The 19,761-nt window shown below is 41.2% G+C and overlaps 1 protein-coding gene across 1 annotated transcript in view; it reads left to right on the top strand.

The window, feature by feature from the left end:
• The window catches only part of LOC135700800 (uncharacterized), a 296,750-nt gene that overhangs the window by 109,449 nt on the left and 167,540 nt on the right, over nt 1-19,761 (top strand). Inside the window, exon 3 of the mRNA XM_065221449.1 lies at nt 9,682-9,861. Coding sequence (XP_065077521.1) covers nt 9,682-9,861 — 180 coding nt within the window. The remainder of the gene's footprint in view (nt 1-9,681; nt 9,862-19,761) is intronic.

Below are 19,761 nucleotides of genomic sequence, written 5' to 3'. Positions count from 1 at the left end.
TTGCCATAAGAACCAAACTACAAATTTTAACGAAATTCTGAGAACCACTATATCGTTTTTCTATGAGATGGCTGAAAAAGGTCATTGCCCAACTAAAACTATTAAAACCTGTAGATGTGAGGACTGCATCGTTCTACACGATAAGGGAACATGCATAAATGACGTAGCATTTTAGAAAGGAGGGTTTCCGAATTTGTGATCGGCCATGTATTAGGTATGGCAAAATACAGTACGAGGGGGGAGATGCTCTAATTTTTTTTAGAAAAGCTACGTCATATATGGATGTTTCCTGATTTATATTGGTTGTTCTGATCATATTAAGAAATTTATTAAAAACTATTTGAAAGTTCGATATGGGGTGAATTTAGCGAGCTTCCATGTTCATTGTGAATTTAGGTTCCCTGAATGCGAATCAGTCGTTATAATCCTTGTGTGAAGCGTATTTTAAGCAAAAATGCCAAAATAGATTTCTTACAATTCATAGTTGTGACTTAATGTTGGCAATTTTTGTTTGTTTGTTTGTCAATCATTCACAGTTGAGCTTAAACCAAAAATAAATCAATATGGTGAATTCCATATTTTTCAGCAAATCATAACTCGTAAACTGAATTTCCAAACGAAATGAAAATGACGTGCGAGACAAAGATGTAAATATATTTAAAATTTAAATAACACAAAATGATCCTCTTCAGTATTTTTTAAACATTTTAAACATTTCAACCCCATTTTGGAATCCAAGATGGCGGCCATCGGTTTTCAGAAAAAAATATCAAATGCTCTAAGAAAAGAAAATCTATATTCGTTGCCAATTTGGAAACCGAAACCATCGATTTTCTTACGATCTGGGTATTTTTGAAACGACGACGACGCGTAGATTCCGAAAATCGATATTCGATGCAATTTGTAGTTTTTTTTACATTTCTTATAAAATCGGAAGCCACCATCTTGAATTTTAAAATGGTGTCGGACATCGATTTCCGGCCTCTAGACGTCACCCCGATTCCGAAACTACCCAATGACTGAAAAAGGACATTGCCCAGCTAATACTATTAAAAACTGTAGATGTGAGGACTCGATCGCTCTACATGATAAGTGTTGCCGAAAGCGTAACGAGCGTCAGTACACCCGTTACTAATTTCCTCTAATTTCCATAGGGAATTGAGGTTTCCCGAATCCAGTAGATTATGAGTAGATTGACTGGCACTGTCAAGGGGAATGATTGAGCGAAATAGAAAGGAAAACACTGTTGGATTGTGCGGCTCAGTACGTTCTTATTCGGAGACGAGCCAGCCAACGGCTGAAAGTCTCCTTAATAAAGATATAAAAAAAAGTACGTTCTTCTTTCCTTTATTTAACGTCGGTCTCTGTTCCGCAATCTAGTGCCAATCACCGACGGACATCGATTGCCTTCCATTGACGGCAATCGAATGTGCAGGAAGGCAGGATATCGCACCCATTCAACACACATGGGCCGGGACCAACGGCCTTACTTCCCTTCCGAAGGAAGACGTGACCAGAGATTTTTATACCTCAGAAAAATCCCACCGACCTCGGCTGGGGTTGAACCCAGACCCATCGGGGTGTTAGAAAGCAGTCACGCTTTACCACTACACCACCGGCGCCGGCAGCTCAGAACGGTGTTTATATAAATAAAACTGATTTGATGTATATAAAATTGATTATTACAGATTTCAAATGTATTTTGATCACACTAGAATTTATTGTGAGTAAATTAATATTTATACATATGAATTACAGACTAAAACTTACCTGCTATTTCAGGTTTTCACAAACACAGATATTTTGTTATCCTAATCGATTAAATATTGAACTATCTATTAATGTTTATCCTCTTAAAAATCGTAAGTAAATTATGCTACATGCCTTATGAACTAGTTTCACTTAACAGAAAATTGATTATCAAATACAGGAAATATAAACCACGAGCACAATTGTCCACTAGAAGTAGTTAAGGCGAATAGGGTCACAAGAATTGTAAGCTTCAAAATCTGCGAACCTAAGTTTGTGTTAACTAACAGAAATTATACTTTTTTTTTAGCTTAAAGCATTACTGCTGAAAATATAGGCAAAGGAATTGCTAAAACAACTGTGTTTCTAATTTCTACTTCGACGTGTCATAAATAAGAGAACATGCATAAATGACGTAGCATTTTAGGGAGGAGGGTTTCCATATTTGTGATCGGCCATGTATTAGATATAGCAAAATACGGTACGTGGTGGGAGGGACTCTAAAATAGGTTAGAAAAGCTACGTCATATATGGATGTTACCTAACTTATATTGGATGTTTTGATTACCTTAAGAAATTTTTTGAAAACTCGAAATGGGGTAAAATTGGCGAGCTTCCATATTCATTTATAGTAAATGTGCCTCGGGGCCTCCCTTAGCTCAGTCGGTAAAGGCGCAGCTACAAAGCAAGACCATGCTGGAGGTGGCTGGGTTCGATTCCCGGTCCGGTCTAGGAATTTTTCGGGTTGGAAAATTTCTCGACTTCCCTGGGCATAGAAGTATGATTGGACTTGCCACACAATTATACCAATGCAAAAATGGTAGCAGGCATCGAAAGCTCTCAATTAATAACTACAACACTAAGTTGAGAGCACGCAATAAGCTAATATGCGATAAGCAATAAGATTGAAAAGCGAAAAAGAAGAAGAAGTGTGTTATGAATTTAGGTTCCCTGAATGCGAATTAGTCGTTCGAATCCTTGTGCGAAGCGTATTTTAAGCAAAAATTCCAAAATGGATTTCTTAAAATATAGCACACAGTTGTGATTTAATGGCAATTCCATATTTTTCAGCAAATCATAACTCAAAAACGTAATTTTCAAACGAAATGAAAATGACGTCTGAGACAAAGATGTAAATATGTTTAAAACTTAAATAACATAAAATGATCCTCTTCAGTATTTTTTAAACATTTCAACCCCATTTTGGAATCCAAGATGGCGGCCATCGGTTTTCAGAAAAATTGTCAAATACCCTAATACCCCGTTCACATTACAGCCTATATCTCGTAATATAGGCTGTCTTGCAATGAGCACTCATATATAGCATTTCCAGTGAAAACTAGATGTAAAGACATTTAAAGACAGCGTATATCACGTGATATACGCTGTAATGTGAACGGGGTATAAGATATGAAGAAAAGAAAATCTATATTCGACGCCATTTTGGAAACCAATATCGAGGCCATTGATTTTCAGAAAATTAAAGAGCCCTTAAACCTTAAGATCTGGGTATTTTTGGAACGGCGACGACGCGTAGATGTCGAAATTAGATATTCGACACAATTTGTAGGGTTTTTGACATTTCTTCTGGAATCGGAAGCCACCACATTGAACTTTAAAATGGCGTCGGGCATCGATTTCCGACCTCTAGATGTCACCCCGATTCCAAAAATACCTACATTGATGACCGGTTTTTGACAGTACTTCACACTTTTTCTTAAGCCAGAAGTCGTCATCTTGGATTTCAAAATGGCGTCTGACATCTATTTTCGGCACCTACGTGTCATCCCCGTTCCGAAAATATCCATATTGTAGGGTATTTGCTGGGCTGTTACAACAGGCGCGGATTTCGCGGATTTGAACTTTCAGTCACCAAAATCGCGGATACATTAAATGACTGATCTGCTGTCTGTCTGTCTGTCTGTCTGTCTGTCTGTCTGTCTGTCTGTCTGTCTGTCTGTCTGTCTGTCTGTCTGTCTGTCTGTCTGTCTGTCTGTCTGTCTGTCTGTCTGTCTGTCTGTCTGTCTGTCTGTCTGTCTGTCTGTCTGTCTGTCTGTCTGTCTGTCTGTCTGTCTGTCTGTCTGTCTGTCTGTCTGTCTGTCTGTCTGTCTGTCTGTCTGTCTGTCTGTCTGTCTGTCTGTCTGTCTGTCTGTCTGTCTGTCTGTCTGTCTGTCTGTCTGTCTGTCTGTCTGTCTGTCTGTCTGTCTGTCTGTCTGTCTGTCTGTCTGTCTGTCTGTCTGTCTGTCTGTCTGTCTGTCTGTCTGTCTGTCTGTCTGTCTGTCTGTCTGTCTGTCTGTCTGTCTGTCTGTCTGTCTGTCTGTCTGTCTGTCTGTCTGTCTGTCTGTCTGTCTGTCTGTCTGTCTGTCTGTCTGTCTGTCTGTCTGTCTGTCTGTCTGTCTGTCTGTCTGTCTGTCTGTCTGTCTGTCTGTCTGTCTGTCTGTCTGTCTGTCTGTCTGTCTGTCTGTCTGTCTGTCTGTCTGTCTGTCTGTCTGTCTGTCTGTCTGTCTGTCTGTCTGTCTGTCTGTCTGTCTGTCTGTCTGTCTGTCTGTCTGTCTGTCTGTCTGTCTGTCTGTCTGTCTGTCTGTCTGTCTGTCTGTCTGTCTGTCTGTCTGTCTGTCTGTCTGTCTGTCTGTCTGTCTGTCTGTCTGTCTGTCTGTCTGTCTGTCTGTCTGTCTGTCTGTCTGTCTGTCTGTCTGTCTGTCTGTCTGTCTGTCTGTCTGTCTGTCTGTCTGTCTGTCTGTCTGTCTGTCTGTCTGTCTGTCTGTCTGTCTGTCTGTCTGTCTGTCTGTCTGTCTGTCTGTCTGTCTGTCTGTCTGTCTGTCTGTCTGTCTGTCTGTCTGTCTGTCTGTCTGTCTGTCTGTCTGTCTGTCTGTCTGTCTGTCTGTCTGTCTGTCTGTCTGTCTGTCTGTCTGTCTGTCTGTCTGTCTGTCTGTCTGTCTGTCTGTCTGTCTGTCTGTCTGTCTGTCTGTCTGTCTGTCTGTCTGTCTGTCTGTCTGTCTGTCTGTCTGTCTGTCTGTCTGTCTGTCTGTCTGTCTGTCTGTCTGTCTGTCTGTCTGTCTGTCTGTCTGTCTGTCTGTCTGTCTGTCTGTCTGTCTGTCTGTCTGTCTGTCTGTCTGTCTGTCTGTCTGTCTGTCTGTCTGTCTGTCTGTCTGTCTGTCTGTCTGTCTGTCTGTCTGTCTGTCTGTCTGTCTGTCTGTCTGTCTGTCTGTCTGTCTGTCTGTCTGTCTGTCTGTCTGTCTGTCTGTCTGTCTGTCTGTCTGTCTGTCTGTCTGTCTGTCTGTCTGTCTGTCTGTCTGTCTGTCTGTCTGTCTGTCTGTCTGTCTGTCTGTCTGTCTGTCTGTCTGTCTGTCTGTCTGTCTGTCTGTCTGTCTGTCTGTCTGTCTGTCTGTCTGTCTGTCTGTCTGTCTGTCTGTCTGTCTGTCTGTCTGTCTGTCTGTCTGTCTGTCTGTCTGTCTGTCTGTCTGTCTGTCTGTCTGTCTGTCTGTCTGTCTGTCTGTCTGTCTGTCTGTCTGTCTGTCTGTCTGTCTGTCTGTCTGTCTGTCTGTCTGTCTGTCTGTCTGTCTGTCTGTCTGTCTGTCTGTCTGTCTGTCTGTCTGTCTGTCTGTCTGTCTGTCTGTCTGTCTGTCTGTCTGTCTGTCTGTCTGTCTGTCTGTCTGTCTGTCTGTCTGTCTGTCTGTCTGTCTGTCTGTCTGTCTGTCTGTGTCGGAAACTACTGAACCGATTGGCGTGAAAACTTGTATACAGGGGTTTTTGGGGCCGTGGAAGGTTCTTATGATGGTTCGAGACCCCTCCCCCTTCTGTAAGGGGGGGCTCCCATACAAATGAAACAGAAATTTCTGCATAACTCGAGACCTAATCAAGCAAATGGAACCAAATTAGGCATGTGGGGGTGAGTGTGGGGGTATAATGAGATAATCATAGGGGGTAGCCCCTTAGATAATAGAGGAGGGGGGGCTACGTACAATATAGTATGCTTTTTTTTTAAATCGGCGCATAAACTCAAGCTAATATTGAATCCCGAGCAAGACCGGGCACACTCAGCTAGTCGTATATATGCGAGTAATTGCCATGTATACCGGATATTCTAGGTTATCCAAATCGTCCTTGAGTTCAGTTTATTTGTTCTACTATATCAACCAAGACTGCAATAATGTCTGTAGTATCGAAATATGTCCAAACAGATTCTAAGTGTCTATGTGAATTGTACCCGACCTATTGCTACGCATACAAGATGTTATAGGTTCTGAAATCATTCTATTCAGATTATTTTTCTACTAGATCACCCAAGATTAATTAGATTTGCAGTGTCTATGTGGATCATGCCAACCTATTTCCAAATCGATATTTCGATACTACAGATATTATTCTAGTCTTTGTTGATCTAGTAACACAAATAATCTGAACTGCAGGACGATTTGGAGAACATATTTCGATTCTACAGACTTTATCCCAGTCATGGTTGATCTAGTAGAATAAATCATCTGAACTCCAGAAAGATTTGGAGAACTTAAAACATCTGGTATACATGACAATAGTTCATGCATGATCCATTAGAGTGAAGCAAAATTTGAAATGTTCGCTCCACAATACTTAAACGATTCCAAATCGGATCCTGACTAACCTCTCAAAATTTGAACCCATTTGGTGAGAAACTGAGATGGCACAAACCATTTGAAGTTTGTATGGGAATTACTATGGGAAAACCAAGATTTTTGTTCATGTCTATATAATAATTCACCATATTGGTCTGCTACAAAAGCTTTCAACTGTTCCCAGCTACAACTTTGCTGAAGACTACTTTTTGATTAAATGCAAGGATCGAAAGTTATCAATGGTTCAATGCGCTGATGTCTTATGATCATGCTCAACATTGGTGTTTCTGGGGCGTTGAATAGGACACAAAAATCATGGCTACTATGTCACACTGCAAAATACAGTGTTGCCTATAGAGCAGCTGCTAGATCATGTCATAAGTTTACCAATCTCTTAAATAATTAATAACTTTTTCCTGTCTCGTTTTACATGGAAACGATCTTCAGCAAAGTTATAGCTGAGAAAATTTTCTATAAGAATGGCTATCGAACGGTTTCGCAGCTCAATATAGAAAAAGACTAGAAGGCAATGAACAAAAAGTTGAGATTTGCCATAGTAATTTACATGTAAACTTCAAATGGCTTGTGCGAAGTCTGTTTCTAACCAATTAATTTGTAACTTTGGGAGGCTAATCAGGACCCGATTTGAAACCATTTAAGCACTGTGGAGCGAAAAAGTCAAATTTGCATCAGTCTAATGATCCATATAGACACTGTGCATCTGTCTGGAAATATTCCGATACTAAAGACATTGTCCCAATCTCGGTTCATCTAGTAGATAAAATTATCTGAACTCCAGGACGATTTGAAGAACCTTGAACATCTGGATTACATGGAAATAGATCATGCATGATCCACAGAGACGCTTTGAATCTGATTGAACATTTTTCGATACTACAGACATTGTTGCAGTCTTGGTTGATCTAGTAGACAAATTAACTGATGTCCTGGACGATTTGTAAAACCTATAGTGTCTCTGTATCTGTCATTCCGATTTTAAAAATGACCATATTCATGGGTCGACATCAGTATTTACCTCTTTTCTTAAATCGGAAGTCACCATCTTGGATTTCAAAATGGGGTTGACTATTGTTTTTCATTCTCTAGATATCATTCCGATTCCAAAAATACCTACATTGATGGGTATTCGACAGTATTTTTCACTTTTCTTAAACTGGAATCCGCCATCTTGGATTTAAAAAAGGGCGTCGAATATTGATTTTCAGACGTCTTCCGTTTTAAAAAATACTCATATTTTGACAGTATTTCCCACAGTTTCTTGAATCGAAAGCCACCATATTGGATTTGAAAATGGCGTCGAATATCTATTTCCATTCTTCAGATGTCACTTTGATCCCAAAAATACCCATATTGAAGAATCGTCATCAGTATTTCCCACTTTTTCTGAATTTGGAAGCCGCCATTTTGGATTTCAAAATGGCATCGATAATCGATTTCCGGCCTCTAGACGTCACTCCGATTTCAAAAATACTCATATTGATGGGTAAACAATCCACCCGACAATGATAAATTTGACATCCACGTTCACAGATCTATGCGCGCTCATGCGCTTAAATGAACCGAGTGAGAAAAACTGCGCGAATGTGCATCGAACAACATCGCTTCAATGCGAAAGTAAGTTCATTTGACAATGAAAGACGAAGTGAACACGAGTCAAGCCAAAACAAACAGCATGAAAACTGATCGAAAGTGGTTCTGTTGAAGTTGAAGGGGAATCTGCTCGAAGAGAAGACAAAATGACTTTCAATTGAAAGTTGTGGTTGACAGCATCGTCGTTGCTTGACGATTTCCGATTGAAAGTGACTTTGTCCTTGGTCGTCTCTCTGTTTGACAAAAGACTGTTCTTGTTCTTTATTTCTAAATCCTTGGGTTTCCATAGATTGATGTTACAAAGGTTTACATTTGGGTTTTAATATTAACTAATGAATCGGAAAGAGATAGACATCATCTCATGTCGAGCTGTATGTTGTTTGGAACGAGGGTGACGCGCTTGGCATAGATGGCCCACTGCGGCTCACGAAGAGCTACTGAATCCGATCAGTAGCGGTGCGGCTTCTTTCTCCTCATTCGGTGAATGGACGCTCATGTGGGCTGCAGCTCCGGGCAGCCTTTCGTTGTGTACTGCAGCTGCTGATGCTGATGACGACCAACCGGACACCACCACACACGGTGATTGAATAACCATCTTTCGGCGAGACCGTATGGAATTCGATTTTGAAATCTTTGATAGGGAAAGCGCTTTTTGCAGGCAATCGGTGATAATTTTGATCACCATTGCAACTGTTGGACATTTGTATAATTTTCAAAAGTGACCTATTGAAAATTGATAGAGTGTTAATTTTAGCAGATTCGTAGAAAAATTTCCAGTCGTTTCGGTTATTCAGAATTTAAATCCATCCGCTATTGACAGAGTTATAAGTGGCCAAAACCTGACCACTTTTCGTAACGCGGTCGATTTTGGTTTTTTGAAATAACACCCCCAATATGTTGCGGAAAGACGTTATCCCAACCGATGGAAACTAACGATTTAAAATTGGCTCACTACTTGACTAGCCTATTGGTGACAAGCAAATCGATTAACGTACCCCATTCTAATCGAAATTCTAGTACTACACTATGTTTGTTTTGATTTGCTATGAAAGTTTGACAGATAAAGTGAGGGGTTCGTGGATTTTCCTATGTTTCGAGGGGTGCATCGATTAGCTTGGGACCGAAGGGAGTACCAGAGCTGAGCCAAAAAGTTGAGCACGATTCTTCGGGACCTACTAGTCTTAGAGTTAAGAGGACCATAGAGATCCTATGTCAAAATTCTTCTTGAATTAAAACAAACAATAATCAACCCGGCATTTTAAACAGAAATTCTTGTCACATTCCACGGTGAATATCTACTCCGGCATTATCCGGTCTCCTTTAATTCCATCCCTTCCCGGGTATCGATTTGTCGTCGCACCATCCTAATCTCTATTGACAGTGAAAGGATTTATAGACTATATAAATCCGGGCTGTCTGTGCTTCTTGTCTTCCCCTTTCAAATGCTATTTTCAACCTTTCACCCGTCCCATTTGCTATTTACTAACCTACCGTATAGCCCAGAGCGAGATTTTCAGCTTCCAATCGCTGATCCGGCAGCGTGATTTTCTAATCCATTTGTCAGTTGCTTTTCCCCTTCTCTGTGTTGGTTGTTTATCTATAGCTGGAGCGTGTAAGTCAGCAAAAGAGAGCTGAGTAAATCTAAACAAATCAATGAAAATTAATTTGATTTCCGCTTGTTGTTTCTACCCTGACTGTTTATTTCCTCGATTTTTTTTCCTTCTTTCAGGACATCCCGCTGCACGTTGCCATGATTTCCCATCTGTTGATAGCGTGGGACCGAAAGCGCTGGCTGACGGATCCGCTGAAGGCCCGGCTGCCGGCGTTCGTGTGCAGTAGTGCCTCCTGGCTGTCCGGGATGGTGATTGCGCTTCCGTATCCAATCTACACCACCTATCTGGACCTTGGGGTGAGTACGTTCGTAGGTTTGATTTCGATATTTCATTCATTCGCCACGGTCATGCACAGCGTGAATCGATTATTAATTGAAAATAGAAAAACAATTTGTTCTCCTACCTTTTTTTATGAACCGTGGGATAAAAAGTTACAGTCCCGATCAGTGTTGCCAGATTATCAAATTATTTTGTTGACTTTGTACTCCTATACTGAATACCCGCACGGCCAATCAAATCAATCCAAATTTGAGTTCAGTTTACTCATAAATCGCAAAAAGTGCAGGAGCTGAGTGATGAGTAAATTTGCCATGCCAAGTAAATCAGGTTTTTCCAGGTTTTTTATTAGGAAAAAAATTAAGAATAAGCGAAAAGTAAAGATTGGATTCTCTCATTGGTACAGATTTTTCAGGTTTTCCACTAGAAAACATGAGCCAAATTTATTCATCGCTGAGTTCCTGCTTTTTTGCGATTTCTCGAGTAACATTTTAAAAGTGCCTATTAACTCTTGTAAACAAAATTTGCTGGGGCCTATACGCACGAATCGAAGAACACCCACGCAAACCAACAACACCATCGGGTAGGGGAGAATTTCTCCTATCCGATAATATTGTTAGTTTGTGTGGGCGTACTTCACTTCGAGCGTGTTGGCCCTATATTTTTATTTACAAAAAATAGACCCTTTTAAATTGTTACGCGGGATTCATGAGTAAACTGAACTCATAACTGTGGGTCGATCTCATTGGTCGTGAGCAGTTTTTATAAATTGCTCATACAACTGAGTAGAAGTAAATCTCGCTCTGAGTGATTCTCATTGGCCATGCAAGAACAGAGGAAAATGAAAACAATTTGTGACAGCCAGTTAGTGTCAAAAAGTACAGTGATCGATGCGTTTTAAGCCCCGCGCATGCCGCCATTACCGAGCGTGGAAATTTTTCAATCGAATTTAATTGACGTTCCAAGTGACGTGGAATGGAATTAGCCAGAACTGTTAATCCAATTCGAAAGTAATCGAAACTGCCCGGGTCTATTCTATTCAATCAAAGGGCCCACGCTTCGATGGTTCCGAAAAAGTTGCTCGCAACGGTTTCTAATTGAATGTGATTAAATGTTTTTTCCCGGGAAACATTAACGGCACTCGAGGTTGCTCAAGCAATCGTTCGGGAAGACAAACTGCCTAGGCAGCCTATTTTTCCGAGGAACTTGTACTCATCACTGAGAAGGTTATACAGGGATATTGCCTTAGCCAATATGCTTCGCCTCAGGATATCAGATCCTACCTCTTCAATCTCCATTATGCCTTCAGACGCGCTTTGCTCTTGAACAGAAGTGAAGTCTGTATTCGTTGAAATTTATTGCGATTCGCTTGGCGTTTTTTCCACGTTCTTCACCATGGATGCAGCCAATTCGATGAGTTCAACGTACTAGGCTATCGTGGCTGAGTTGTTATTTCTCATTAGTCCGAGAAATGAAAGAAATGGGTGTTCATTTTGCTGCTGATGATAGAGAATGGTAAGAATATATTGATTCTTGATATAGCTTTATGATGCTTTTAAGAGTCAGTTGTTTTCCTTAATCGAGCGAGATTTTGGCCAAGGTCATAATTCAAATATTGCAAGCCTACTTTTCTGAAAGAAAAAAATGTGTCTCATCTCATACAAACATGTCCAACACAGCTAGCCTTGCTTTAATTCCGACGACCAAGATAAATATAATGGGAAAGCATAATACGTAATGCAATCTTCATAAATCGGTTAAACATAACCTAGCTGTTGCATATTTCATCCGTTGCGGCTCCCGTCGGATATGATATACGGACAAAGCAGTGCTGGATCCGGTCGTTCTCTGCAATCCCAACCAGAGCAGAATGTTTGGAATGCTTTACAAACTGGCCAGCACGATATACCTATATGAGGAGGAAAAAAAAAACAAAAAGGATGAGAAAAACATAGACTTGTCATAACTCTTCTTTCCGAAGGACAACAAACACAAAAGCGAACGGGGAAGAGGCACTCGGGTGGGAATAGTCAAACAAAATGAATAGTCATAGCTCAAACCCGAGCAATTGCTCTTATCTGTCTTTTGACAAGCGCAACGAAAGACGGGAAAATCTCCTCGAACCAACTCAGACAAATCCCAGAGCTATTATTCCCGCTGTCCTGGCCCGGCCGGCGCTATGATGGCGGTCATTTTAAGCGAATATTTGTAAACAGACAAAAGCAAGCACAGCATGAATCGAAGGCTGAAACCGAAACGCTTGAACCGCCCGCCGTCCGTTGGTCAAACTATGCGAGAAGACCCCCCGCTGTGGATAGTGGGTGTTTAAAAATTTAACTCGAATAATGGCTGCACCACGGGGACGGCAGACCCACAAAAAAAAGGGCGGTGAATAAATAAAAATGCGGAACGTTAGTCAAAACCGGTCATCTATTATTAGCCGAGCCCCCGAGTTCGTGCCGTGTAGATGGCGCTCAGGTGCATTTGATTATGTTGGGCTTTCGAAAGGTGGTTTGTATAGTAAATACATACACAATACAATGAGTGATGGCGAACGGTGGTGTTTAATTTAGGTTATGAACGGTAACTGGAAAATTGGGTGCTATTTGCTGATCAAGGGGGGAGTATTGTGTAGTAGAGCATCAATGTGTTTACCCTGGGCCCATTAGTTGATGATTTATGCTTGGGGTTGTCAAATAGTTGGTGGTGTTTTAGCGTAAATTCTATTCGCTTCATTGTGGGGCATTTTGATAAATTATTAGATAATTTGTAATTAATTTGACAAAGTGATGTGCTATGCAGTGTGAAATATAAAAATGTACTATCCGTCAAATTAATCTTGATGATTCATAAGTGGCCATTCCGGTCAAAATGTATTTATTTATCTTTCCAGTTAACGTACAAGTTTCTTTTTCAATATCAAATCAATCTACGAGTTTCGGCAGCCGCAAGCATTCGACCCCCTTTTTTAACTAGTTGTTTGAAATCGTGGTAATGTACCTTGACTTACGGCTCCGCAAAGCTAACGCAATTGAGCTTTGACATAAAATAATGTAAATACGAGTTTCAGCTGCTATGGATAGCTCATAATATAATACATCTGTGGAGACATCACATCGATACACGTGACAGAAACAGAACCCCCCTACAATGAAACGTCAATTCAATGAGTGAAAAAGTACACGGTAAGAAATAAATACACAACGGCCAGTTCACTTTTACCTACTTTTGACTAGTTTGTCTCCTTTTCTCCTTCTAATGTTGTCAACAACGGAGGAGTAAAACCACCCAACAGGGGTAGTAAAGGGTGGGAACCCAACGTTGAGTAGAATCATATTTACCTACTTTTGGGTACAACTAACTTACTTTTGGGTAGAAAGCGAGTGGAAAATTCTATACGAATTGCACACAAGTAAATGAAAACGACTTTGACCCGCTTTATCTACTTTAGGGTTCCTGCACTATAGTGAAAAGTGAGTCGGGCTCCAATCCAGCCAACAGCATCGCGTGCTCAGAACGCTTTCAAGTTAGCCGCAGGCTGCGTTTCCGATTGAAACCGATGGATTCCCGATTCGATAAACTTCACAATTTCCCATCACCAATTAAAGGAGTTTCCCGATTCAGGAGTTCCCGAAAAGTTCAGTTTTCTAGTTCGGCCTACTTTGATCTCTGACATTTTCGATTTGAAGATTTCCGAAAGGTTTTTTATGTTACTTACTTATCCTGGTCCGAAATCCCTCAGGATTGCTGTTCTCCTCTTCGTCTTGTACCGGCCGGATTCGAGGCAAACACCATTTTTACGGGATTGTTGTCCGGCATTCTTAAAATGTGTCCCGTCTAGCTTTCGCCACTTTCTGGATACAGGGTTGGCCATAGAGTTGCGCCAGCTCGTGGTTCATCCTTCGCCTCCATACAGCGTTCTCACATACCCCGCCAAAGATGGTCCTAAACACCCAGTGCTTGCAGGTCCTCCTCGAGCATCGTCCACGTCTCGTGATCGTAGAGAACTACCGGTCTTATCAGCGTCTTGTACATGGTACATTAGTACGGAGGTGAAGTTTACCCGACCTCAGGGTCTTGTTGAGTCCGTAGTAAGCACGACTTCCGGCAATAATACGCCGACGAATTTCTCTGCTGCAGTTGTTATCCGACGCCACCAATGATCCGAGGTACACAAACTCATCCACCACCACGAACTCGTCTCCGTCGATTGTAACGCTTCTGCCTATGCGAGCCCTATCCCGCTCGGTTCCTCCAGCCAACAGATACTTTGTCTTCGACGTATTCACCTTTAATCCAACCTTCTCTGCTTTACGTTTCATCCTGGTGTACTGCTCCGCCACGGCCCGAAACGTTCTTCCGACAATGTACACGTCGTCAGCGAAGCAGATGAACTGGCTGGACTTATTGAAGATCGTGCCCCACACGTTTCATAACACTTCCTAGCGGAATGTTGAACAGGAGGCAGGAAAAACCATCGCCTTGTCGAAGTCCTTTGCGAGTTTCAAACGAGTCCGATAACGTACCCGATATCTTCACGCAGCACTGTACACCATCCATCGTAGCCCCCTTCCCGGGAAAACTGTTCTCGTCCATAATCTTCCATAGCTCTTCGCGGTCAATAGAATCATAAGCGGCCTTGAAATCGATAAATAGGTGGTGCGTATTGATATTCACGACACTTTTGGAGGATCTGACCCAACGTAAAGATTTGGTCCGTTGTCGATCGCCCGTCTACAAAACCGGCTTGATAACTTCCCACAAATCTGCTTGCTAGCGGCTATAAACGGCGAAAGATGATCTGGGAAAGCGCTTTGTAGGCCGTGTCTTAACATATTACTCCCTCTTTCCACTCCTCCGGCAGCTGTTATGTATCCCAGATCCTGACTATCAGTCAGTGCAGACAAGAGGCCAACTTATCCGGGCCCATTTTGATAAGTTCCGCTCCGATCCCATCTTTCCCAGCTGCTTTGTTGTTCTTAAGCTGTCGGATAGCATCCTTAACTTCACCTATCGTGGGAGCTGGCATGTCCCCCTCATCCACTGTACCGACGGAGCCATTCCACCTGTCGCCTTGGTCCTCCGCCTCTGCGCCGTTCAAATGTTCATTGTAGTGCTGCTTCCACCTTTCAATCACCTCACGTTCGTCCGTTAAGATACGCCCTTCCTTATCTCGACATATTTCGGCTCGCGGCACAAAGCCTTGGCGGGATGCGTTGAGTTTCTTGTAGAACTTCGTGTTTCTTGAGAACGATACAGCTGCTCCATTTCTTCGCACTTCAGCTCCTCCAGGCGGCGCTTCTTATCCCGCAAAAGATGGGTTTGCTGTCTTCGCTTCTGTTTATATCGCTCCACATTATGACGGGTTCCTTGCTGCAGCATCGCCGGCCGCGCTGGGTTCTTCTCGTCCAAAACCGTCTGACACTCTTCGTCGAACCAATCGCTCCGTCGATTCCGCGCCTTTAGCAGGCTTTACTTCCTCAGAAAATCCTGGCGGCGCCGACTGGGATTGAACCCAGGCCTGCTGGGGTGAGAGCTAATTACGCTTACCACTACACCACCGGCCGGCGCCGCTTATACCTTCTAGAGTAAGAAGATTATGAATAATGTAATCCAGATCTTGACGTTTCATGCATTTTTAAGTTATTTGGCATCGGTTTTCGGTTTCCGCAATTTCTTGTAATGTGAAAAACCACTCAATTTTGAGTCCTTGATTAACCAGGAGCTAGGTAACGGATATCGACACAACCGTCATAGGGGAGGTGGATACGCACTGGGATGGCCTGTCGATGTCGATGCGCTCGAATGGAACTCCTTCACGGATGACAAGGTCCACTCCTTGCTGCCAGTACCGACGATTACCGGTTTGAAGATGCACAGTCTGGCGCAATGACCCGGTTGTCCAATTTTGTCTCTTGCAGCACTATAACGGACGGTTCATGCTGGCTGATGTTGTCACGTGTGGCCTACGTATATTCCACAAAAGGGCAAAATATTTCGTGGGTGGACTGTTGCCGACAAACATGACGACCTGTTCGTTGGACCTGATGGATCGATCAGATTCCGGGAGGAAATAAAGGGTACAAGACACTCGTGACTGGTTCCACTCTCATCTCCCCAGACATAGTAGTTCTCAGAATTTCGTATATATTAGACCCGTATTTTTTATTTTGTCATTAGAATGACCATTTCCCATTTTAGGGTGGTCCAAAAAATCTTTTTTTTTTTTTTCAAAAACGGCTTTTTTAATTCATAACTTTTGAACCACTCGGCTCATTTCAAAGATCTACATATCAAATTGAAGGCATTTAAAAATATTTTTAGGAATAATATAATGATTTAAAAAATAGGATTTTATATTGAAAAAAACATATATTGCATTTATTTTTATGGCTTTCATAGTTTGTAGACAGAGGGCGCAAATTTTTTTTTAATATTTTTCCTTCTATGCAACTAGCCAGTGTCTCCATTATTTTTTAGCGACTGGTCACGACAGTAGTCTAGTCTCATAGGAGTATTTAGTGACAAAATAGCTAAAACAAAGTACAAGGGACAACCCTATGGGGTTGTACGCAATTGTGACGTAGGACTACGTGGTCTTATATAATAAATCTTATGCTTAACTGCAGCTTGTGTTTTGTGTAGGAATAGGAATTTGAGCGGGGTTCTCTCTGTTTATACTCTTTAGTATGACGCGCTTGACATAGATGGCCCACAGCGACTCACGAAGAGCTACTGATTCCGATCAATAGCGGTGCGGCTTCGTCCTCCTTCTATAGATGCTCATGTTGGCTGCAGTTCGTTGCTTGCAGGCAGCCTTTCGTTGTGAACTGGAGGACGCCACCACTTACCACGCGGTGATTGAATAAACACTGTTTGGTGAGACCGGATGGAATTCAACTTTGAAATCTGTGTTAGGGAAATCACTTTTCACAGGCAATCGGTGATAATTTTAATTATCATAGCAAAAGTTGCACATTCGTGCAAAAATTCCGATCGATTGGCGTATTAAAAATTAAAATCCATCATCTCTGGATCACAATCAAACCACTTTCATGCAACGACCGTCTTTGATTTTTGAAATTGCACCCCCAATGTTGCCTTCAAGAACAAGGTATGTTAGATAGAGCTGGAATTAGACGTTCCAGCTTTTGTAAACAATGCCTTCTCTCGATGATTTTTAGGAATTCAATGCACACCCACGCAAGCTAACATTACCGTCGGGTAGGGGAAGTTTTATCCTACCCGATTTTGATGTTGATTTGCATGGGCGAGCCTTGACTTTCAAGACAGCACCGAAAAAAGTAATTGTTTACAAAAGCAGTTACAGCCTAATTCCAGCTCTATCTTAACATGGGAACTGACATCCGATTGAAGGTCATCAAATGTCCAAAAAATACTCTATCACAAACTTATGGTGGTCCTGAAAAGGACCGTTTTGTCGTGACACAGATGAGGCTGGTGAGCTGCATTTTGTTTGGAATGAGAGTGACGTGCTTGGCATAGATGGCCCACAGCAACTCACGAAGAGCTACTGATTCTGATCAATAGCGGTGCGGCTTCTTCCTCCTTCTATGGATGCCCATGTGGGCTGCAGCTCGCTGCTTGCGTTGTGTACTGGAGAACAATGTTCAACGCCACGTGCCGAAAGCACTGCTGCTGCTACTGATGATGTCGACGACCGGATACCACCACACACGGTGATTGGAACTGAATCCGATCAGCAGTTGAGGCCAGCCTTAATAGCTAGCTGCTTGCGGGGAACCTTTTGTTGTGTACTGGACAACATCGCCAGTCACCACGCGGTGATTGAATAAACTCAGTTTGGTGAGACCGGATGGAAATCAACTTTGAAATCTGTGTTAGGGAAATCGCTTTTCGCAGGCAATCGGTGATAATTTTAACTATCATAGCAAAAGTTGCACATTTGTGCAATTTTCAATAGTGACATTTTGAAAAATGATAGTCTTATTTTTTTTTTTTTTTTTAACTCTTTATTTGTTCCAAATTCAAAATAAATTACATTTCATTTTAACCTAGGTGCTCCAGTTACTGCAGTAACTTACCAGCCTTAATTGTTATGATATATATCTAAGTGTTTTTACATTGTTCCTGTCTTGGCAATTCAGTATTTTAAACAGGTTTTTTAGAACCTGCATGTCAGTATAACAATTGATAGCTTAAAACTAAATAACTAAAACTAAATCTTATCTAAGTATAAAGGGAATTAATCGTTGCAATTGAGGATTGCAACGATTTTTGCCTGAAATTATTAATTATTTTGTTGGACATTTGTGCTAAAGTCTCAACATTCGAAATTCTATGTACTTCGGTTGTACTGTACCAGGGAGGCAACTTCAAAATCATTTTCAGAATTTTGTTCTGAATCCTTTGAAGTGCTTTTTTCCTGGTAGTGCAGCAACTAGACCATATTGGTACAGCGTAAAGCATGGCCGGTCTAAAAACTTGTTTAAATATTAGAAGTTTATTCGTCAGGCAAAGTTTGGATTTCCTGTTTATAAGAGGATACAAACATTTAATATATTTGTTACATTTGGCTTGAATGCCCTCAATGTGATCTTTAAAAGTTAATTTTTGGTCAAGTATTAATCCAAGATATTTCACTTGGTTTGACCAGGAAATTGGAACTCCGTTCATAGTGACTATGTGACTACTACTAGGTTTCAAAAACGAAGCTCTAGGCTTATGTGGAAATATTATAAGTTGAGTTTTGGAAGCGTTGGGAGAAATCTTCCATTTTTGTAAATAAGAAGAGAAAATATCTAAACTTTTCTGAAGTCTGCTGCAAATAACACGAAGACTTCTTCCTTTAGCGGAAATGCCTGTGTCATCAGCGAACAAAGATTTGTGGCAACCCTGAGGCAAATCAGGGAGGTCCGAAGTGAAAATGTTATACAATATAGGCCCAAGAATGCTACCCTGAGGAACTCCTGCCCTAACAGGTAGTCGATTAGATTTGGAATTTTGATAATTTACTTGAAGAGTTCTGTCAGTTAAATAATTTTGAACTAATTTCATAATATAAAGTGGAAAATTAAACTTTTTCAATTTAGCAATCAAACCTTCATGCCAAACACTGTCGAATGCTTTTTCTATGTCTAGAAGAGCAACTCCAGTTGAGTGGCCTTCAGATTTGTTTGAACGAATTAAATTGTTAACTCTTAAGAGTTGATGAGTAGTTGAATGCCCATGGCGAAATCCAAACTGCTCATCTGCAAAAATTGAGTTCGTATTGATGTGAAGCATCATTCTATTCAAAATTATCTTTTCAAAAAGTTTACTTATTGAAGAAAGCAAACTTATTGGACGGTAGCTAGAAGCTTCAGCTGGATTTTTATCCGGCTTCAAAAATTGGAACAACTTTTGCATTTTTCCATTTATCAGGAAAGTATGTCAAATGGAAACATCTGTTAAATAATTTAACCAAGAAAGACAAGGTACTCTCTGGGAGTTTTTTGATGAGGATATAGAAAATTCCATCATCACCTGGAGCTTTCATATTTTGAAATTTTTTAGTTATAGACCTTACTTCGTCCAAATCAGTCCCCCAGGAATCATCAAAAATATTTTCCCGAGAGAAAATATTCAGAAAATCCCGAGCAACCTGATTCTCAATAGGACTAGTAAGACCCAAACTGAAATTATGGGAACTCTCGAATTGCTTAGCAAGTTTCTGAGCTTTTTCCAAATTTGTGATCAAAATTGTACCACCTTCTTTAAGCGCTGGAATAGGCTTTTGAGGTTTTTTCAAAATTTTTGTGAGTTTCCAAAAGGGTTTGGAACTCGGGTCTAATTTGGAAATATTATTTTCAAAAGTTTTGTTCCTCAGGGCAGAGAATCGCTTTTTAATTTGTTTTTGCAAATCCCGCCAGATAACTTTCATGGCAGGATCGCGTGTT

This window comes from Ochlerotatus camptorhynchus, unplaced genomic scaffold, assembly GCF_037179485.1.
Source record: "Ochlerotatus camptorhynchus isolate MF236.1 unplaced genomic scaffold, CSIRO-AGI_Acam_v1.1 ptg000142l, whole genome shotgun sequence".
Taxonomy (NCBI): Eukaryota; Metazoa; Arthropoda; class Insecta; order Diptera; family Culicidae; genus Ochlerotatus; species Ochlerotatus camptorhynchus.
This window is presented reverse-complemented; position numbering and strand designations above follow the sequence as displayed.